The sequence below is a fragment of the Neomonachus schauinslandi genome, chromosome 15 (genome assembly GCF_002201575.2).
Source record: "Neomonachus schauinslandi chromosome 15, ASM220157v2, whole genome shotgun sequence".
In the NCBI taxonomy this organism is placed as follows: Eukaryota; Metazoa; Chordata; class Mammalia; order Carnivora; family Phocidae; genus Neomonachus; species Neomonachus schauinslandi.
The window spans coordinates 53,395,821-53,418,774 of NC_058417.1; the positions used below are offsets into that span (position 1 = coordinate 53,395,821).

General features: G+C 49.3%; 1 protein-coding gene across 1 annotated transcript; it reads right to left on the reverse strand.

Moving 5' to 3' along the window:
- Positions 1–1,222: 1,222 nt before the first annotated feature.
- LOC110570373 (CMRF35-like molecule 2) lies at positions 1,223–7,599 on the reverse strand. Its single transcript, XM_021678383.1, has 4 exons — positions 7,560–7,599; positions 4,683–5,015; positions 2,239–2,350; positions 1,223–1,406 (listed from the first exon to the last, which is right to left on the reverse strand). The coding sequence occupies exons 1-4, from the start codon at positions 7,597–7,599 to the stop codon at positions 1,223–1,225; spliced, it is 669 nt and encodes a 222-aa protein (XP_021534058.1).
- Between the last annotated feature and the right edge of the window lie 15,355 nt (positions 7,600–22,954).

The following is a 22,954-nucleotide window of genomic DNA, read 5'->3' on the forward strand; positions in this document are numbered from 1 at the left end:
AAAATAAGCTTGAGAAAGAATAAAGTACATCATAAGCTTCTCTCTTGCCCAGCATTGTGTTTCCTACATCGCCCTGTGTGTGTTTTATCATATGGTCCACATGTGCCTCTTTGCTTGAATTTCTCCGTCCGCAGAGTCCTGGGCCAGTGCCAGTTCTCCTCAAGGGGCCACGAGGGGCCCTGCCCTAGCAGAAGCCATGCCGGGACTCAGGTTCCGAGCGTGGCCACCCAGCTGGCGAACACAGCGCTCAGGAGCTCAGAGCATTTTCTGGAAACCGGCATCACGAGCTCAGGGAAGGCTTCACATGGCGGAGACAAGAGGGCTGGTCTAGACACAAGGAGCTGAGTGGAGCCGGGGACGCGTGCTTGTGACAGACTGTGTATGGCCCTGCACACTTCCAGAGAGGAGCCACTGACAAGCATTTGAAACCAACTGAGTCCTTTCTGGGGCTGGTATGCCCCGTGGTGGCTGTGGCATCACGCCATCCCAACTGGGAAGTATTTCTTCACCTCTGTGTCCTGTGTCCTTCTTTGGAAAACTATGTCTGCTTGTCCTGTGGAGAGCACCAGCTGTTGACATGTGACTTCAGCCAGACTTCTACTGAAGTGGACCATCCATCACCTCTGTGCACAGGAGGCCCTCCCAGTTGGGGAATTCCAGGAGTGATGTTAGGGGCACCCACTACTCTTCTCACTACTGCTCCAATCAGCGCCAGAGCTTTAACCTGAAGTTCCTCAGTCATGGCTGGCCCAGGCAGAGAGGTGCTGAGCCCAGCCATACACTCCCTGGTCTCAGGGACACAAGTGAAGTTGAAGCCCTGTGAGCCCAAGGATGGAGGTTGTGACGGACAAGTCCTCACGGAGCCTCCTGGCTGCAGGAAGGAGGTGGTTATTGCCCTGGGGAACACTGAACTGAGAAGCTTTTGTGGCAAGGAGAAGCATAAAGGGCCAGGCTTTCCAGCAACTTCCAGAGAATTCTTGCCCTTGGGAGGTAGGCATGAGGGCAAGGAGCTAAGGGATCTGCAGCAGAGAAAGGAGGACAGGAGACTCATCCTTCCTGCACCTGAGGACTCAGAGCAAGTGTCCTCTAAGACCCAAGATTCTCCCTCAAGACACTGGAACAATACCCTCAAAAAGACCTGGGTCCCTCCAGAATCCAGGCACTGCTGCCCCCCTGCCCTGGAGTCCAGAGTCTGAAGGTCTCTCTTGTCCAGTCTGAAGGGCTACATTCCTGGACAGGCCATTCCTGGGGACGGTGTACTACATTGTGGATTATCCTCATTAGGCTTATTTCCTCCACAGCCCCTCTGAGGCCTGTTCACCCAGAGGACAGCACCCACCAATGTCAAGAACAGGGGAAGCTTCAGGAAGACCAGGAGCAAGAAGTGGACACTGCTGAGCAAGGACCTGTGGAGGGACATAGGGACAGGAAATGACTGGCTCCTCAGGGGGAGGCCCAGGACACTTGTCTCCCAACCAATCCCTGTGCTCTGACTCTAGAGCCCTCATAACTCAGGATCAAACCTGGAAAGGACACGTGCCCAGGCAGCCCCTCTCTGGGGCCCCATCACCTCCCCTCCCTTGACCATGAACTGCCCCCGGGAATCCTGTTAAGGAGAGGTGATGGGGCAAAGAGAAGAAGGGCCCAGGAGTGCCTGCTTTCCAGAGGTTTCCTCTCTGTCCTTTCCTCTCACATTTCTCCTTATCAACTGACTTCTTGAAAGCCACCCCCATTCTCACTTTAAAGCCCTGACCCTTATTCTCGGCCCTGCAGGGCCAGACAACAACATGGCAGCCCTTTCTGGGGATCTTGGGAGGAGGAAAACAGCCTGGAGCGAGCCCATCTCTCTCCGTACCCCACAACTAGCTCCTGGATCTCTGGTACAGCAAAGACCTTTGTAGGGAAGCCCAAGTTAGGGCCACAGAACCAGAAGCCAGAGTCCAGAACCAGGTGGGGAAGGGGAGGGGGAGGGGTGGGCATGGGAGGAGCTGCATGTCCACCTGAACCAGCCTCCTGTTCTCCTGCAGCTGCCCCATGGGGGAAAGCATTCCCAAAACAAGTGATACTTTCTACGTGGAATCCCCATGCAGCCATGGAGAATGTAAAAATCAGGACCAGAACTAGAAGAAAACCCAACAGTGAGGTAAAAAGGTCATGGTGTGTTGCCAGCCCCCACCACAAGGTCCCATAAGGCTGCCGAACTCCCTCTTCTGTGGTCCCTAGGCTGTGGGCCCTTACCCTGAGCAGTAGGTCAACACCTCCTTGGTGCTGAGGTTCTGCTTGCTTTTCAGCCCCGGAAAGGCAGCAGGTACAGCTTGACATGTGGTCCTCTCTGTGGTTTTTTTTGGTGCTGGAGACAAATTACACATCAGGTGCTTGCTCTCTCCCCAGCCATGCACTAAGTGCCCATTTGGACCCAATGTTACACATGATCGCCCACTTGCAGAAGGGACTTGAAAGATGCTCTGAAGCTAGTCCAGGTCACTTCCAGGATGGAGTGAGCCCCTCAGGGACCAAGTGAGAAGCTTCCACAACTGGCCATATGAGCCACCTCTAATAAGTGCCAGATCTTTCTTTCCATCCCAAGTCTGACTCTGCCTAGGGTGAGAGCAGGGGTCTCTTACAGGCTTCTCCAGCCAAGGAGGAGCCCCAGAGGGAAGAGGAACAGGGGCAAGTCTGGAAAAGATGACTCCACCTGTGGCCCAGAAGCCTGAAAGAGACTGTGGGAGGGGGCTCACAGCACCCTTCAGATGGAAACTAAGGCCACTTTAACTCCCTGCTGGGGAGGAGCTAAATCTCAGGTGTCCAGGCTATTGGTGTAACCTGTGTCTCTGCCCCAACCTCATGACTCCCCCCCAAAAAAGCAAGCCTCCCAGAGGCTTAGCCCTCCCAGTGCTCCCAGGACAGGCTCTGTTTCATCTGACCACAGTCCTTGATGTCTTTGCCATTGGGGATACATTGATGGATGTGGCACCATCCCTGCCCTCACACAGGGCAGATGCATCTAAGTAGATGGATTCACATCAATAGAACGTGGGCACAGGGGCAGAACTCCATCAGATACAGCAAGAGCACAGAGGACTCAGACCTCAGCTACCATCCAGGCAAGAAGAAAGGCGAGAAATGAGGAATGGTGACACCTAGAGGAGGCCACGGGGAGGACATGAGAGAGCCCAGCGTTTTTCTAGGCTGGGGTGAAGAAAGAGTGTGGATAATTGATGGAGGAAGATAGAGATGAGCAAGGAGGGAATTTGGTTCAAGGGGATGGGAAGGCAAGGAGCTCCAGGGTGAGGAGCCAGCCTCAAGATGATTGTTTTTGAACAGGTGGAGGGAAACCGCCCTCAACCTAGAAGGGAAAGGGGAAGAATGAGTTAGGCATTGCAGAAGTTTGTAGGGGGAGAAGAAAAGAAATTGAGAGAGTTCACGTCTGATATCCCATGTGCCCTTGGTAAGGTAGAAGAATGGTAGAGTCATATTAGAAACCATGAACTTGTATTGACACCCATAGGCACCATCTGTGACTTCTTCAGCACTACTGCAGCAGAGAGATTTTAGGTAGGATACCAATTTGCCCTAGCTTGCCTGGGATGTTATCCAGTTTTAGCATGGAAAGCCCCGCATCCCAAGAAACTTCTCAGTCCTACACAAACCCCAATGGTTGCTCACTCTAATTTTAAGATGGATCCAGGGATGAGGGTTTTGAGAGGTGGGTAGGGAAATGGTGCATGGTAAGTGAAGAAAACGTAGTCTTCCATGAGAGTTGGGCCTGGCTTAGGAAGGAAGTGAGATCAGGGCAGGGGAGGGGTAGGTAATAAATGGGGAGAGAATGGAGAGAGAGATCCAAGGACTGGAGGCATATGTGAGATTGAGAATAGGGCTAGCAGGGGTGAGGGTGTGGTAAGGCTGATGCACAGAAAATTGTCTGAAAGTACAATGCCTGAGGGTAGGGTTCTGGACATGGACCAGTTTGGGGTGACAGCAAGATGTGCAATGTTGCCATGGAGTGGGATTCTGGAGAGTGGAAATGCAGGCCACTGCAGTTGAGAAGGTCCTGGAAGCTGAGACAAGTTACTCATTAAAAACTCCCAAGATGATGACAGGGATTAGGGATGTCGGGGATTCCATAGGAAGCCAATGGAAGGCCATGCCAATGAGAAGAAGGGGATGCATGTGGCAATGTGACACAAATGTTAAAGGAAGCAGGTGGGACAATAATAGGTTGGAAGTTGTGATGGGAGCTGGGAGAATTTGGACATAGCTTCACCACCCTATAGTACATGGGGGTAGAAGAAAGAGCAGCTTCCACTCAAGAAGACTATTTCTTGAAATGAAAGGAGTGAGGCCAATTTCAGGACAGTATAGTAGAGAGAATATTCTGTGAGTAAGCTGAAGATGTATGTATGAAGAGTTTATTTTCTTTGGTACAGGTTTCCAAAGGGCATGGTGGAAATAGTTTTGGTCCAGCATGGAGGGGCCTCCCAGGCAATGGAGTGAGGCCCAGGTCCTGTGAGAGTGAGGGTACCTTCAGCTACACACCCCCATCCATGCCAAGGCTGAGAAGTTGGCCGCCTCTCACCCTGCCCTCATCATAGGCTCTTCCCAACACCACTGGGATGGAGGACTAGACAAGACCCAGAGACAAGACCCATCAGCTTCGCTGCCGGAGTGAGAGAATTTCTTACCTGCAGAAACAGACACATTAACCTGGACTAAAGGGTCAGGTAACCATGTTCTCTGAATTCTACACCAGTAGGATCCAGCATCATCTGTAGTAAGGTTCTCCATGGTCACTATAAAGGTGAAGTTATCAGCATGGTCTCTGATAGACACACGCCCACTCCTCTCTTCTTTCTCTTCTCCCTTGGTCTCCACAATCTTCTCACATGTTATGCCGAACTCTCCTCGGCACCAGTATTTGTTATGCCTCTGGTATCCCTCCTCGTACTGACATGGCACACTCAGAGAGCCACCCAAAGTGCCTGTCACAGAACTGGGGCCCGTCAGGGACAAAGAGCCTGGAAAACACAAGCCACATCCCAGGACTCCATCTCAATAGCCCCTACAGCAGCTGTCTGCCTGAAGCCCAAGGGGAAAGTTGCCCGGAAGGTGTGGACGGTTCCAGGCTCAGGGATGGGGGCCTGGAGGGACATCTGAGCTTAGAACCTAAGCCAGAGGGTCTGGAGACTATGGCCAGCAAGAAAGGTAGAGACCTGTGCCCTGTGAGCCCAGAAACACTGAGTAACCACACAAAGATCCTGCCCCTTGGGGACAGGGAGAATCAGAACAAAGCTAGAGAAGGAGCAGAGTGAGCTAGCTGTCCTGCCCTGTCTTTAGCCTTTGCAGGCATGAGATTCAGTGACGTATAAAAACACTTCACTTTCGCGTGAGGCTCTGCATGAAGGTTTTCTGCAACTCAGACTTTTTCTGTAGGAGCACAACTTCTTGTTTACTCCACTCTCTACGTGTTCTCAAGAGAGGAAAAGTAAACCCCTGGCCCTCATCCAGACTACTCTCGAGGGAGGAACAACACATTGTTAGGAAGGGCTGGGTCCCAAGGAGACCCTCACAGGCTCCCTGACACAGGTTTGGGGCACGAAATGACTACCCCCAACCCCGTCACCATCCCCAGGGTCTTACCATCTTTCTTTACCACCTTTCCCCCTTCCCTTCTAGCCATACAACTCTCCATAAATGTAAAGTGGTCACATTTTTCCAAATGGTGTTTGTAATCCCAATGGGTATGGTGGGTGGGAGAATGCTGGAACAGAGAGGAAGGAGCTAAGCCAGAAGCTGGGATGGAAAAAAAAAAAAAAGAAGAAGAACCAAAATTTCAGTCTTTACAAGTGACTCCAAAGCTTTCATCTGGACCCAGGAGGAACTCTAGCTATAAATGGATGGAAAGGTGAACCTGTGGGGTTGGAGAGATCAGCCAGTCCATGTGAAGGGGTAGGAAGAAGTTTCCATCTCCAGTTTAACTGCACCCAAGCTAGGGCATTTAGGCAATTTTTTCAAAGTTAAGCAAGCAGATGTGAAGAAGCAGTGATATGCTGGTAAACCAGCTCTGGGCAGGGAGCGAGGCGAGGTGCAAGGAGAAGCCACGGTTCGTAGTGTTTCCTGGTTTCTGTGGTGTAAATACTCTCACTATGACTAATTTCAGGCTAACAACATGCCATCACTGGATGTAGGGTTGGGAAAATAAGACCATAATCAGCTCTTGTGAGTGAGTGCAAGCCAGCTCTAGCCACTACTGCTTTGGGTGCCCATTTCCTAAATTATGATGATTCAGGAAAAAGTCCATTATCAAAAAAAAGAAAATATCCATTATCATCGTCATCCTCATTTAAGACATTTTGAGCACCTCCCATGTGTAATGAGACACATCTCTTTTAAATGTCTTTCTGAGTCTAAGATCTCAGTTATGAGGGCCCTGGGGGAACTTGAAGATCATCCCATCCACTCTCTTGTGTTACTGAGAAGAAAATTACATTTTGACCAGTGTCACCCAATTGGTCTTCTTTCTTTAAACCTCTGCCTTTCCACCCACTATTCTGGAACAGTCCATCATTATGTTGGGCAGGTTCTATGTCTCACCCAACATAAAAATTATTCTACAAACATGAAGAATACCCTCTAATTTTTACCCTGAACTTACTTCCCACAGAGAATGGGCTCTCATGCATGTTGAATGTCTTTTTTTTTTTTTTTAAGACTTTCTCTTCCGAAACTCCAACCTTCAATGGACAATTCTTTTTATCTGACTACACCACACGTTGTTCTAGCAGGGGTTTAAGGTGGATGCTGAGGATGCCTTTTTAGACCCTTCTTTAATTCCTTCTTTTTTTTTTAAATTTATTTATTTGAGACAGAGAGAATGAGAGAGACAGAGAGCACACGAGAGGGGGGAGGGTCAGAGGGAGAAGCAGGCTCCCTGCTGAGCAGGGAGCCCGATGTGGGACTTGATCCCGGGACTCCAGGATCATGACCTGAGCCGAAGGCAGTCACTTAACCAACTGAGCCACCCAGGCGCCCTCTTTAATTCCTTCTAAGAAACCTTTCCAACCCCTTTAAACTAAGCTCTGACAAAACAGAACTATTGCTAATTCCTGAACTTTCCATGATCTTTAAAGAGATCCACACTGTTGCATAAGCTATTCCCACTTTCCACTCAGCCAACTCATTCATCCATCAAGACCAAAGTCCAGTGAAGCCTCGGTGAGGACTTGTATTGGGTCGAGAAGTGTTTGGGGCCCTTGTGGTGCACCTCCACACCACATGAATAAATCTCTTCTACAGAAAGTTCTACACTGTATCACAGTGACTTGACTCCCTCATTCAACCATGAGTCTCTGAGTGCAGAAGTTGCTCTCCTGGCACACAGCTGGTGCTCATTAGGTATATGTAGGAGCTGTAGATGAATGTTTGAGTGGATAGAAGGATATACAGATGGATGAATGGATGTGTCCTTCCTGTTTCTGCTGAGACTTCTCTGGCTTGAACCCAGGACAGACCTTCTACCCACTATTCTAATACCAAGTGCCCAAAGCCCCAGCCCCACTCACCTGAGAGGCAGAGAAGGAGCAGAAACGGGGACAGCCACATGGTCCTGTCTCTCTGTCTGGTGCCCCAGCAAATCCAGGTGCTTGTGACAGAGCCTGTGGTGTCCACTTGCTACTTGCTCCAGTTTCCTTTGTGTTTCTGTCTCTCACCTACTTCCTTTTTCATCTCCTAGCCACTTCCTATTTTGAAGCCCTACTTAGGAAAAGGGGAAGAGTGGCAAGAGATACTTCAGAGAATGGCCTAAGAACAACAAGAGAAATCTGCTGATCTTTTCTTCATTTAATGGCAATATAATGTTTGGATCCTACCCCAAGGCTTCATGAAAGTCAGTCCCAAAATATAAAACCTCCAACAGAGGACAGCCTTTGTCCCCATCTCTCATTTTTCTTCCTGTCCGAGGCTGCTTGCTTGACCTAACCAGCTGTCCCTTCTCTCTGGCTGCATACTTTTGGGTCATAAAACATCCCACTTAAATATCTGGGGTGAGGACTCCCCATAACTCAACCATTACCTCCATGTGGTTGACCTCATACCTCTTCCTCTAACCTAGTCTCTCTTCTGGGCTCTGGACCCAACTTTCTGACTTCCTGTGGGGAAGCTCTACCTGCTTGTATGCTATTAATCTAATTCAATATAAGGGTGTTGGTGAAGGGCATAGATTCTGGAGTCATGCAGATTCAAATCCCATCTCCATCATGTACTAACCATGTGCCCTTGGGCATGTTGCTAAATCACTCTCATCCACAGCTTCTTCATCTGTAAAATAGAGTAATAGTAACCATTCTTACCTCATAGGAAATAAAGGGGTGAACAAACGTAAAGCACTTGGCACAGTGCCTGGAACATAGTAACAGCTCAGTAAATGTTAACTATCCTCAGAATAGTCCTGGACCAGGACTAGCTTCTCATCTGGTCTGTCAACCAGCTATACATTCCCTCCAATTTAACTTACACATCAGAAACATATTCTTCTCAAAGACACAGGTATCAGCTTTGCCCAAATTATTTAAGTTCACAACAAAGCTGTAAGGCAGGTAGCATTATCTCCATTTTATAGATAAGAAGACAGAGGCACAGAGACGTCCTGAAACCAGAGATCATCAAATCAAGTCCACATATCCCAGGCAAGTTTGTTAGCCCTAAGGATTTGGGGGGAAAGCCAGTAGAGGAAGTAGGAAACTGACAAAGAGCTTAGCAGCTAAGAAGTCAGGAGATCACCTCCCCAAAGGAAGCAACAGCCTCTTTCCCACCTCCATCGCCCCAATATCTTACCAATGCCAGAGGCCACAGGCTGCACAATCCACAGCATGGTTTATACAACATGGGAACCACTGTCTGGTGTCAACCCAATGCCCAGAGCCATTTTGCTTGGGGACAGCAGGAGGCCCATAGGGCTCTGGCCTGCACACCCCCATCAGCAACTGTCAGAAGCACCTGGAACACATACATTTGGGCGAAGAGGCTTAGCTCCTAGGAGACAAGGCTCATCTTATCACTGTCTGCTCCACCACACTAGAGAGGAGATAGAAGCTGGGGCAGTCCAAAGATGAGCACAGACAACATTATTAGGGAAATGCAGCCATCAAGGAATGCAAATCAAGACCACGGTGAGACATTACTTTATACCCACTAGGATGGCTACCATCAAAAAGTCGGATAGTAAGTCTTAGCAAGGATGTCAAGAAGTCAGAACACCCAGGGGCGGCTGGGTGGCTCAGTCGCTAAGTGTCTGCCTTCGGCTCGGGTCATGATCCCAGGGGTGTCCTGGGATCGAGCCCCGTATTCGGCTCCCTGCTTGGCGGGAAGTCTGCTTCTCCCTCTCCCACTCCCCCTGCTTGTGTTCCTCCTCTCGCTTTGTCTCTCTCTGTAGAATAAATAAATAAATAAATCTTTAAAAAAGTTCAGAACACCCATATATCCATTCATGGGAAAGAAAAATGGTGCAACCACTTTGGAAAACAGTCTACAAATTCTTCAAAGGATTCCACATAGAGTTACCATATGACCCAGCGATTTCACTCGTAGGTGTACACCCAAGAGAAATGAAAACATATGTCCATGCTAAACTGGTACACAAAGGTTTCTAGTAACATTATTCAGAATATCTAAAAGGTAGAAACAACCCAAATGTCCATCAACAGATGACTAGATAAACAAAATGTGGTCTAACCTTACAACAAAATATTATTCAGCCATTAAAAGGGATGAGACCTGCTACAAGGTGAACCTGAAAATGTTATGCAAAGTGAAGGAAGCCAGTCACTGAAGACCTCACAGTATGTGATTCCATTCATTACAAAGTCCAGAATAAGGAAATCTATAGATACAGAGTCGTGTAGTGGTTGCTTAGGACTTGGGGAGATGCAGGAAGAGATGATAGCTAGAAAGTATGGGGTTTCCTCTTGAAGATGATGAAGATGCTCTAAGATCGCGTGTGGTGATGGCCGCCCATATCTGTGAGTACGCCAAAAGCCACTGAATTGCACACTTTAAATGGGCGAGTTGCATGATATGTGAACTATATCTCAATAAAGCTTTTTGTTTTTGTTTTTTTTTAAGATGAGCACAGAGAGGCAGGAGGCTGGCTGGCGGGTGGGAAGGGAGAGGTAGGGACGGGAGATGGGTCTCAGAATGGTGCTCTCCTCTGCCCCCCACCCCATTCTGTGTATTTATTCTTCAACCAGAGCACAGCACATGGGCCCCGGGAAGACCAGGCTTTTCAGAACATCAGCAGTGGGTAGTGAAGGGGACCGGGGTAGGGGAGAGGGCGCCACACAAGAGAGCTGCCTCCCAGAGACAGGTGTCTGAACCTCTCCCCCACTCTCAGAAATGAGCGACCCATATGTAGGAGAAAAGTCAGAAAGCTCAGCTCCAAAATTAGAAGAAAAAAAGATTAGACACCTGCCCATACAGGCAATGCTGAGCAAAGGAAGGATGAAGCAGTAACAAGCACGAGCTCGCCCATAATTGCTTCTACTAACATTTCCTTTATTAAAAAAAAAAAAAATCCACACAGCTCTTGAGAGGCGCTCATGATAGAGTTCTAGGAAATAAAATAATTAAATGACAAATGCATTTTGAAAACTGAAAAAATAGGTGGACTCTGCATAAAACAATGGAGACGAAGAATAATGTGAGTCAAAACCTCAATGATTGAGGAGAGAATTTTTCTGGGGGCCTGTCCAACTCCAGAAAGGACCCCATGCAAGCACTAATAAGCAACTACTGTAGAAATAGAGCATCTGGAGTGGACGCGTGATGTCCTTGAATGGGTGTCAAATCTGGATGTCAGTGTGTGAATAATGCAGACATTGCTGGTGCTTTTGAAAGAAAAGGAGGAAGCTTTGAAATCTGATTCAGTGGCTTCCCTGCTTTCAAACTTTCGCCATCTCCCCTTTAGCTAGAGTCAAGTCCAGACCCTGGTGTGATATACCAGACCCGGCTCCTGGCTGGCTTCCAGCCTCTCCCAGTCCTCCACAGCTCACACTCTGTGCCCCAGCCATTGCAAACGACTTCCAGTGCCCAGACAGCAGGTGCTCCCTTGGGCCAGCAAGATGGTGCACACGGTGATCTCTCGATGCCCACCCAACCTCCCATCCACCTATCCGGGCACCTGCACCCTCTCAGCTTCCTTCAGATACAGATAAAACCTTCCCTTCCAACCCCGGCGCTGGCAGACTTGACCCCTGCCTCAGCCACCGCCACACCTGTGTTAAGGTCATTCTTTCCTAACCCTGCCCCAACATGCTTTCTCGGGTTTTCTGTCTTCAGTTTTGCTCTGTTTTGTTTTGTCTTTGGAGGTTCCCTCAGGTCCTGTGCGTTGAGTTCATTGGTCCAGGAAACCGCCACTCCCCCCCGACAAAACTTGTCATTTCTTTATTTGGTGCTTTCAGTTCCATCCCCTGTTCACACACCTCAAAGACAATCCTTCAGTGGACATCCTTGCCTCCCTGTGATTATAAGGTACACCTGCTTGCTTTGTATGCATATGTTTAGCCGAGATGTCTTTCAACAGATGAATGGATAAAGAAGATGTGGTTCCTATACACAATGGTATATTATTCAGCCCTCAGGAAGGATGAATACCCACCATTTGCATCGACATGGATGGAACTGGAGGGGATTATGCTAAGTGAAGTAAGTCAAGCAGAGAAAGACAAATATCATATGGTTTCACTCATATGTGGAACATAAGTAATAGCATGGAGGACCATAGGGGAAGGGAGGGAAATCTGAAGGGGGAGAAATCAGAGAGAGAGACAAACCATGAGAGACTATGGACCCCGGGAAACAAATTCAGGGTTTCAGAGGCACCTGGGTGGCTCAGTCGTTAAGCGTCTGCCTTCGGCTCAGGTCCTGATCCCGGGGTCCTGGGATTGAGCCTCACATGGGGCTCCCTGCTCAGCAGGAGGCCTCCTTTTCCCTCTCCCACTCTCCCTTCTTGTATTTCCTCTCTTGCTGTCTCTCTCTCTGTCAAATAAATAAATAAAATCTCAAAAAAAAAAACTAATGATGTACTATACAGTGGCTAACTGAACATAATAAAAATTAAAATAAATTTTTAAAATAAAAATAAAAAATAAAATAAAATAAAACCACATTTTTTGGATGGTTTTGGGCCATCCATCTCATTCTGGTTTTACTTTCTTCACTCAGCACCAGGTTCTTAAGCCTCATCCGTGTCACTGAGTGTCCAGTTTGCTGTTTTCCAGCTTCAGCTTCTATTCCATAGCAGGTGCTCGAGGCCACTCGTCGGTGCCTCGTGTTGGACGCCTAGGTGGCCCCCAGCTCCCTGCCTCCATGAACAATGAACAGTGAACATCCTCTAGCATGAGTCCTAGCGGCCTGCAGAACATTTCCCTGGGATATACACCCCAAAGCAGGATTTCCAGGTCCCAGGATAAACATACCCTCAACCTGACAGATTGCTGTCCAGAATGGCCACACTTGGCTGTCAAGTCTCATTCCTTGAAGCCAAAGTCTACAGCCAGAACCTGTTTCACTAATTGGAGCAGAGTCTTCACAAACTGTGCACTGTGACTTCCCCCTTGGATGCTGGCCAGCAGTTTGGCATGCATTTATTCAGTATTCAGGTAAAAAAAAAAGTTCCTCAACTCTTACTGAAATCCCTCTGTCTAGACCGTCCAGTGCAGCTTAAGACCAATTCAGGATCCTTGTTTGGCTCCTCAAGGGCAAAAACCAGGGCCACCCGCCAGGACCTTCTGGTGCATTATCAACAATCACTTCCTGCCTGCACGCGCCACGGTGGATTCCAGGCGCCCAGTGGCTGCACACCCAAGCCATTGCTAATTCTGCCTACAGTGGCTCATTGTCCCGACCACTCCCAGTTCTGCTGCCCCAGTCACCCTCCCCGACCCCATGACGGGTTGTACAGCTTCGCTTCACTGGGCCTCTTGGGAATGGGGGTCTTCTCCTCTGAGGCCCTGCACACCCAAACAGCAGGCCTCTGGCTTGTCCTCACTCTGCTCCTCATGGGAAGCTTGGCTGCTGTCCCCTTAACCGCTGGCCTCCCACTCCTTCGGAGAGCGCACCTCTCCCTGGCTGGCACCTCTCTAGTTCCCAGTTCCTTCATTAGAATGGTGGCATCCACCTCCTGACGACTGCTGTGAGGAATGAATGAGATCACTGACATCAAGTGCTAGGCACAGACCCTGGCCTGATGTTAGCAACTGATACCACACAGACAGACACACACCAGTGGGCTGACCAAATGTCCCCCGCCTCTGTGCCTGGCAGTGAACAGCTGTAGTCTCCATATCATCTGGGTAGGTGGTAGTGGTTTCATGGGACCTGTGTGTTACCTCTCCTGAACTTGCTTCATTCTTTTCTCCATCTCTTCCCCCAACCCAGGGAAGATTCAGTAAGTGACAAGTCCCAGACCCACTCACCCAGAGGCAGAGAAGGGGCCGAGCTACAACCTGTCTCCCCAGCCCCAGAACATCCAGATCCTTATCTTCTGACGTCTGGTCGAGGAGTTCCAGCCCTCAATACTGTCACTTCCTGTCCATATTTTGTTATCTGTTTCCTTCCTCTGCTGCTTCTTCATTTTAAGTTGCAAAGTTATTGGGAAAGGGGAAGAACCTGCTGAAAAAGAGAGTGACCCAAAACCAGAGCCACAGGGGGAGCTTGATGGCACCTTGTCCCCTCACCTGCCAAGGGCCCGCCCAGCCACAGCAGGGCCCACCTGCCTGGATCCTAGGCTGTCCTTGGCTCTCGGCCCCAAGCCGAGATCCACAGCTCCAACCCTGCCCTGCGGGAAGTGCCTGCCCACTGTGGTCACAGCGCAGGTCCTCTTGGGGGACAGTTTCTGATCCAGCTGTGACCAAGATTTACATCCTGCTCAGTTCAAAGCTTCTTCAACCTGGATGCTCTTTTTAGTGTCACACAGAGGAGACATACTCCAGTCTTACAGTTCTAGAGGTTGGAAATCTAAAATTGGTTTCCCTGGGCCAAAGTCAAGGTGTCAGCAGGGCTTCATAACTTCTGGAAGCTCCAGGGCAGAATCCACCTCCTTGCCTTGTTCCACCTGCATGTGGCCCCACACCACTCCACCCTTGGCTTCCATCAGCACATCTGTTTCTCTGACTCCGACCTTCCAGCTTCCGTTTTATAGGACTCTTACGATAACATTGGGCCCACTGGATGATCCAGGATAATCTCTCCATCTCAGGATCTTTAACTTAATCACTTCTGTTAAGTTCTTTTTGCTGTTCAAGGTAAAATAGTCACAGGTTCTGGGGATTATAATGTGGACATCTTTTTGGGGGCCACTATTCTGCCAAATAATGGAGCTTAGGGAGGGATGAAGAGAGCCCTTCCCTTCCTCTTATAACAAGCTCCTCTTTTACACCCTAAATATCATTTCACTCTGCTCCAAGGGTCCCTTGATCTCCCACTAGTTTGGTGATTCACTGGAAGGACTCATACAACTTGACAAGTTATAGTCATGGCTAAGGTTTATTACAGTGAAGGATACAGTGCAGGAGTAGCAGGAAGGGTATCCATGGGCAAACACTAGAGATGGGGTGCAGGTATCTAAGTCACCCCTCTCTACAAGTGCCATAGGAACATGCATTTCTCTCTGGCTGCAAACGAGAGACATGTGTGAGATGTCTCCACACAGGTGCATATCATGAATCTTCCTGCTGACACAGAACAATGCTGACCACCTTCTCCATCCTGACCCACTGCCTCGGGTGTAAAGAAAAACCTCACTTATCAGTGACTATGTGAACATTCCAGATATTTAGTCTTCAAACTGGCCAAGAGTCACTGTCATGGCTCTGGGCATTCCTGGAGACAAATAAGAACTAAATGAAAGGGACACCTGGGTGGCTCAGTTGGGTAAGCATCTGCCTTCGGCTCAGGTCATGATCCCAGGGTTCTGAGATTGAGTCCTGCATCAGGTTCCTTGCTCATCAGGGAGACTGCTTCTCCCTCTGCCTGCCGCTTTTCCTGCTTGCGCGCTCTCTCTCTCTAACAAATAAATTTTTTTTTTAAATCTTTCAAAAAAAAAAAAAAGAACTAAATGAAAGAAACATACTGCATTAAACCTTTCTTCACACACTCCTCAAATGGAGCAGGTGCATTCCCTACCCATCTCTGCCTCCTGCACCAGTGGGGTAACTCCTGGATTCACCAGTGACTTCCCATCACATTCCTATGCACTTTCTGTGTGTCAACATTGTGCTAGATCCTGAGGAGGCAGAGATAAACCTTCATTCCTGGTCCTACTCTCAGCTCATGGGATCATAGTTACCTATTGCTGCACAACAAATGACCCCCAAACTTAGCTTAAAACAATAACATATACTATCTCACAGGAATTGTGCATGGCTTTGTCTATAGGTTTCTCACAAGGCTGCAGTCAGTGTTGGCTGGGACTGCACTCTCATCTGAAGACTCAACTGAGGATGTGTCGGTTTCTAAGTTTGTTCATGTGGTTGTTGGCAGGGTTCAGTTGCTCACAGACCATGGAACTCAGTGCTGTTCTGGCTATTGGTCAGAAGCCCCTTCAGTTCCTTGCCACATGGACCTCTCCAACATCTCACAACATGGCATCTGGCTTTCATCACAGCAAACAATTGAAAGCCAGCAAGACAGAAACCAGAGTCTTTTTGTAACCTATTGGCAGACTGGCATCCTGTAACTTTGCCATATTCTATTCATTAGAAGGGAGTGGGTCCAGCCCACACTCATTTCCCCTCTGCTCCGACTGAGCCCCTTTGTAAGCCCCTCAGTACAAAAAAAGCCATTTAGTTAGGGTGCTAGGAGTCAAGAGGCTCTTGCTAATTAACTCATGAAAAGGTGTGAGAATATATTTCTTCAACTAGAAGTGATGCACTAACCAACTAACAGCCTGTTGTCACACTTGTTTATAGGGGCAGTGTTGGGGTGCCTGCCACATTCCTCATCCTGCAGGAAAGAGGCCAAGTCACCTAGTAGGTGGTCTGCAATAAGATGCCCAAAGGCTCTACCTGGAGGCTCACCTGTTCAGTATTTTTAGCAACACCTTGGATGAAGGCATACAAGGCATGTGAGATCTTTCTGAAGATCACACAAATCCAGGGGAGGGGGGTGTCAAAAAGAGTAGCAGATAAGATGTGATTTCTCTACCCAGGGCATAAGGGCTGAGCCTTAAGGAAGGAGAAAGGAATTCCTCCCCAGGACAGAGGCCACTGAGGATGCAGGACAGAGGGACAGAGAGAGAGAAGGAGGAGGAGGGGTTCAGTCTGGAGCTGGGTCAGGCCCCCTCATGCCTGGCCACTCACTGGCCCTCTAGCAGCTCTGTTTGCCACTTGTCACAAGAAAACTCTCTTCCCAGCACCTCCTGCACGTAGGGGTGGTGCTCTCGGCTCTACTTTAAAGCAAGACCCCCATTCTTCATCCCCTTCACCCATTGCCAAATGCACGTTGGCACAGACAGAAGTGGGTGGGGTCTCTGGGGGCTAACCACCTCCCCTTATTGTGCCCAGAGTCAAGGAGGAGTCCCATGAGGTCTGGCTCAGCCCTCCCAGGTCCCTTACCAGCCCATCCTCCTCCTTGTGCCCTGGACCAAACCAGCAGTTGCCATGGCAATTCCATGTGGAAGCTCCTCCTATGTGGTCAATGTCCTCCACGTATTATCTCAGTTATATACAAATCCAAGAAACAGATGATGAGAGCCACCGAATAACCTCTCCTGGGTCACAGGAGAGCCACATCTCAGTCCAGAGCCCATGTCCTTGCACCGTGTCCTGGTGTCTGCTACCAGGCCAGCCCAGGAAAGGATCCGGCAAAGATGACTCAATGCCCAGGCACAAAAGTCTCTGGTGAAGCTGACTGATTTCCAGCTTCACAGCCCAGGGAGGGGTCCGGGCTGAGTTTGGAGCAGAGAGGACAGGAGCTGTGTCACCAGACAGGGAGCTTCTGGGGTAGGAGCTGCAGTTTCACTGGGCTGGACAGACCATCACCCTCAGAGATGATGCCGAAGCCAGGCCAACCAAATGGCAGCATAGCTGAAGGTCAGGAAGAGGATGGCTTTCAGGAAGACCAGGAATAGGAAGCTGGCAGAGAGCAGGAAGGACCTGGGTGCGGAAATGGGGTCAAGAGAAAGTGGCTGCAGGCGATCTATGAAAGAGGCTCTGTCCCCCACCTTTGGACCCTGAACCCAGCACACGACCATCATGTGACCATCGAGGACCCTTATCAGTCCCCCACGCTGGTTCTGATCATTTGTTCCCCAGAGGCGCAGAGAGACAGAAGAGAGAGCAGAAGGGAGAATGGCTCACTATGTGGGGAGCACTGGGCTCCATGCTTCACCCTGTTCATCTCACATTTCTTCTTTGACTCTGTAAGGCTGCTCTATTATCATGCCTGCGGCAGGTTGTATTTTCCAAACATGGCCACAGCAATATTTCCAGTCCCATGTGCTCTTCCAGAAGCCTGACACGTCTCTATCGAAAGGTGGAATCTATTTCCCATTCCCTTGAAGCTGGGTGGGCTTGTGACTGTTCTGACTATAGAACATGGCGGAAGAGATGTGTGACTTCTGAGAACAGGTCAGGAGGAGACAGCGCCCAGCTGGCTCTCACGGGACTTGCTCAGGAACCCAGCCGCCATATTGTGAGGAAGCCCAGACCACATGCAGAGGTCACATGTGGGACTCCAGCCAACAGCCTCTGCTAATGCCATGTGCATGTAAGTGAAAGAGCTTTCCAGTGATTGCAGCCCCAGCATTTGAGCCTTCCAGCTGAGGGTCCAGACATCCTGGACCAGAGACAAATTTCCTTACTATATCCAGTCCAAATGCTTGACCCACAAAATCCATGAACATCATAAACGATTACATTATGCCACTAATTTTTTGGCACAAAACAGCCACAAGTAACTAGAACAGCCATAGTCACTAGAATCATCCTCATTTTTTAGATGATGCAACTGAGACACACAGAGGTTAAGTGACTTGCCCAGTGTCATCGCCCTGCTAGTAAAAGACAGAGTTGCAATTGGAACCCAAACACTGGCCACTAACACCCTCACACTCAGAGATGAGGAAAGAGACAGAGCAGAGAACCAAGGCAGAGGCTACAGGGGCTCTACTTGGGACCTACAGCAGGTACTAAGGTGTCACACCAAAGCCAGGGGTGTCCCAGCCTGGCATCCTCACCAGGGGACTATAAAGCCAGGACAGTGGGAACCCCCTGCAGGGATCTGGCTTTTTTTTACCAGGCAGGAAGGCCAGGGCTGGCCATGTGACCAGTCAGACCCGGGGGTCCCATACTGGCCAAGGTCTCAGTGGTCCTCATTTCTACTGTCACTGAGCCTACAAAGCAGGTCACAAGTCACTCTCTGCCTCAACATTCCAATAGCTCAGAGTCTGCAGTAGTCATGAAACTGCACCTCTCCCCTTCCTCAAGGGACCCTGGGATTACAGAGAGGAGAACTGTCCCTGGGGGAGGTGCCACGGCCAAGCAGGAGGACCCCCTATTACTTCTCTGGGGGGCCCCAGCCCTGTCTCACAGCAGAATACTCCCAGCACAGGCAGGGGGTGCTGGAAGGAAGGGTCTTTCAGGGGCCTCAGCCAGCCCTCCAGGAAACCCCACAAGAAGCCTTTGGGTGAGGCTTCAGCACATTCTCACCACTGTGGGGACACTGGAAGTCCCAGAAGGCAGGACCCAGAACCTCCCGCTCTTCCTCACACCCACACAAAGATCAGGCACGTGACATAAAATAGAAACATGGAAAAAATGCTGGTGGATTTGCACATGCTTCCTTCTGAGTGGGGGGCCCAAGTGAGGGAGCTGCAATTACATAGTTGCATTCATGCTGGGCTAAGAAGGAGCAGAAGAGCATGGCTGGGGACCCTGAGGGAGACATAGGTTGGGGGGGCGGTGACACAGCTCATATGCTACCTCCTTCGAGGAGCCCTCCTGGGTGCCCTGTACCCAGGGTAGCCCATCCCCACCCAAACACCGTTTAATCCCTACCTCACTACCCCCACACACACACATACTTACACTGCACCTGTCACCATCCATACAGAGTGAGTGGCTGGAGGTCTATAATGGATGGGCTTCCCCAGCCCCACCACTATTCCCGGTTCCTGTCCCTTTCTTTCCTCACCTCCCATTCCAGGGCCCTCATCCGCAACTCCCTCCAAGTCCACTGGGCTGTGAAGACTGAGACTCTATTTTCCCCGCCCACCCCCCACATCGCCAGACTCAGTCCATAATAGACAGGCAATAAGGTTTTAATGACTGAGGGAGAGAACCAAGGAGACCACCCAGAACCCAGATACAAAGCAACTTTTCCCCTGCCAGAGCCTGGAGATATGAGTGTTGCAGCTTTGATTTGACCTGGATTATAGTGTCAATGGCTACCATCTTGTAAGTCCTAATTAACCACCAGCCGCTGTGATCAGCGCTTTATCCCTACCACTTATGTAATGCTCAAAGCTACTCTAGAGACAATATTATTATTATCCCATTTTACTAATGGGGAAACTGAGACACAAACTGGTTAAGTAACTTGCCCAAGTCACTCAGCCAGCAAATGGCAGAGCTGAGACTTGAACACAGCTTTCTGACTGCAGGGTTCAAGCTTCAACCCAACATGTTTCACCTGTCACGCTTACATGCAGGCATGGATGCATGCTCTTACACACTCATATGCACATACACACAGGTGCATTCCTTGCCCCCCTGGGCAACCAGTCCCGGGCCATGGCTTCACTCCTCAGCAAGAGAGGCTGAGCACCCCTGACCTCAGCCCATGTAGGCAAAGGGGGTGGGGAGGTATTAACCTGGAAAAATAGTCACTGCCACCAGGGCCTGGGGGACACTTGTGGCCCTATTCACCCCACACCAATAAGTGTCTGCATCTCCCTCCTCCAGGCCCTCCGTGATCACATGGAAAAGGTGCTCTCTGGGGCAGTCTCAAAGGGTCACTGGGCCACGCCTCACCTCCTGCCCCACTGCCTGTGCCATTTCAGACACAGTCTGTCCAGCGGGACCCTCAGCACCAGAACTTCCTGTAACTCTCTTCTCCCACATTGTACTGGCACCCCATCACCATCATTCCTCTCACCATGCCTGTTAAGATTCTGGGAGTGCTCAGAGTGAAATAACCTGAAAAACACAAACCCACACACCTCTAGCCAGTGCATCCTGGGGCTCCTGCCCAACAGTCACTCGTTTGCAGTAATCTTTATTATTTTTTTTATATTTTATTTATTTATTTGACAGAGAGAGACACAGCGAGAGAGGGAACACAAGCAGGGGGAGTGGGAGAGGGAGAAGCAGGCTCCCCGCCGAGCAGGAAGCCTGATGCGGGGCTCGATCCCAGGACCCCGGGATCATGACCCGAGCCGAAGGCAGATGCTTAATCACTGAGCCACCCAGGTGCCCACTTGCAGTAACCTTTAATGAACAGAGACACCATCCCCATCCCTGCATGTCACCCACATCTTTGCATGCTCACCCCTCTACAGGAAACATGCCTAGCTGCACAAACATGCCTCCATGGACAGCTGTGTTCCCCTCAGATCTGTGAGCAAGATGAATTTTCTGCTGCTTCTCTAGGAGACCAGAAAAATCCTCCTTCTATGGCAGATGAACTGCCGTCCACATAACACACATACTCATCTCTCAAACCCTCCCTCCACACTCACCTCTCCCCTCCCAAGCCATTTTAACCTTCCTGGGCCTCTGGAGGTGATAATGGTGTGAATCACCTCTCTTGAATGATTTTCACTCCATTATAGGCCCAACTTGGCCCTTCTCCATTAAGAGGGGGAACGAGGGAAAATTGAGCAAGGATCCAGCACCAGCCTCATTTTAATAGCAAACATCGATTCAGGGTTTAGGAAGAAGTGGGCACTGTTCAATGCTCTTTACATGTGTTAATGGGTTTCATCCTCAAAGCAGGATTCAGGACTCATCTCTGACTATCCCGTCATGCCTGGGCTTCATCAATCCCCGTGTTAACACAGCAATGCCAGGGGTGGGGTTCGGAAGGGAGAGAGAGGGAGTTTCTCTCAAGTTATGGGACTGAAGTTGGAATACCCTGCTTCTGAGTGAGGACCTTGCAGTGGGTAATCTGATGCTCACCAGGTTGTCAGAGGGGGTGGGGGTGAAGGGTAGAGGATGCTACCCCTGCAACCCAGGAGTAGGTGGGAGCACAGACACAGCAGAAAGGGAATAAAAGCTGGGAGAGGCTAAGATAGCCTGAAGTCAACCCCTTTCTCTTCCTGACAATGGTGACACACGATTCTACACATTAAAGTCCCGCTGGCAATTGGGGTCATGCCCCAAGTCAGGAAAAGTCAGGTGGGTGATTATTCAGAGGATAATTTTTCCCTTCTCCACTCACAACGGAGGACAGGTGGGAAAACCAAGTAGGTAGAACAATACTTTGGATCTTTCAGGAAGAATTTCCCAGCTTTCCGCATCCCATACAGATGTTTCCCTACAGATTCTCTTCCTCCCCGTTAGCTCCAGAGTAGACATGCCCTGGTCCCAAGTCACACTCATGAGGGAGGCAGAGGAGCAGGAAAGTCCTGAGAAGACACATCTTCTGGCCTCCATGGACTGCTCCTCTGCCATATCTATAGGAGGAATAGCACACTGGCCCACCAGAAACCCAAAACCAAGTTCTTGCTTCTCTTTATTCCTCCTTCCACTGCCACCCCTGCAGTCCCATCACTTTCTGATTTCTCAGAATGAATAAATAAAGGAAGATCCCTGGGAAAATGTGTGTGTGTGTGTGTGTGTGTGCACGCGCGCAGGCGCGTGCATGCAGATAAAGAGAGAAAAGCGGTTTTAAAATATTATATACTTGGGGTATTTGATAACTAACCTAGAAATATAAAATATGTTTGCTAGAAAGAACTTCATCTACCACTCCGGTGTTCTTAAAAGTTTTCGCCTGAAACCCACAGTAGAAAATACATTTTAGGGGCGCCTGGGTGGCTCAGTCGGTTGAGCATCTGCTTTCAGCTCAGGTCATGATCCCGGGGTCCTGGAATCAAGCCCCGCATGGGGCTCTCTGCTCAGCGGGGAGCCTGCTTCTCCCTCTCCTTCTGCCTGTCACTCCCCCTGCTTGTGCTCTCTCTCTCTGTGTCAAACAAATAAAATCTTTTTTAAAAAAATGTTTAATTAAAAAAAATGCATTTTACATTTCAGCCCAAAATTACCACCCATATTTATGTCTGAAACAAAAGTCTTATAAAATAATACTTACTGTGCACTGGGACGTTTTCTATTCTATTCCTTTTTTTTTTTTTTTTTTTAATGCTCGTTGCAATTCCCCATGTTGATTTTATAACCTAGTAATTCATCATGGCCTACTGACCTAAGCCAATTCTTTCAAGTTAGGGTTGAAGAAACCAAAGGGACTCAAACAAGGCCAGCCTGTTTGGTCAGATGCAAAACCAAGCCAGAACCCAGAACCCCACGATTCTGATCCAGTGCTCTTTCTCTCACCTACTATTACCTCAATGATGCAAAAACACCTATTTAGTTTATTGAAGGAATGACCACCTCATCCAGCTAACTTCACCCCTGGCTGAATTGAATCACTCCTTCCTACAAAGGCCCCCAGCCAATCAACTTAAGGTAGATCTCAGCGCTGTAGTTGGTGAAAGTCCAAAGTAATTGTTGCTACCTCACCCGCTCCCTGAGGCTCAGGAAAATTCTCAGCTCAGTGAGAGAGCAAGTGAGAGTGCTGGGCAACCTCCCCTTGAATGCAAAATTATCATCATACTCACAGAGACAGAAGAACCAGCAAGAGGCTGCCTTATCTCCTTTCTCCCTCACTCCTCCCTTCCCTCATCCACTCCCCTCTTTCTCTTTCTCAGGTTTGAGCAAGTGGTTCTGTTTTCATCCTTCTCAAGTCC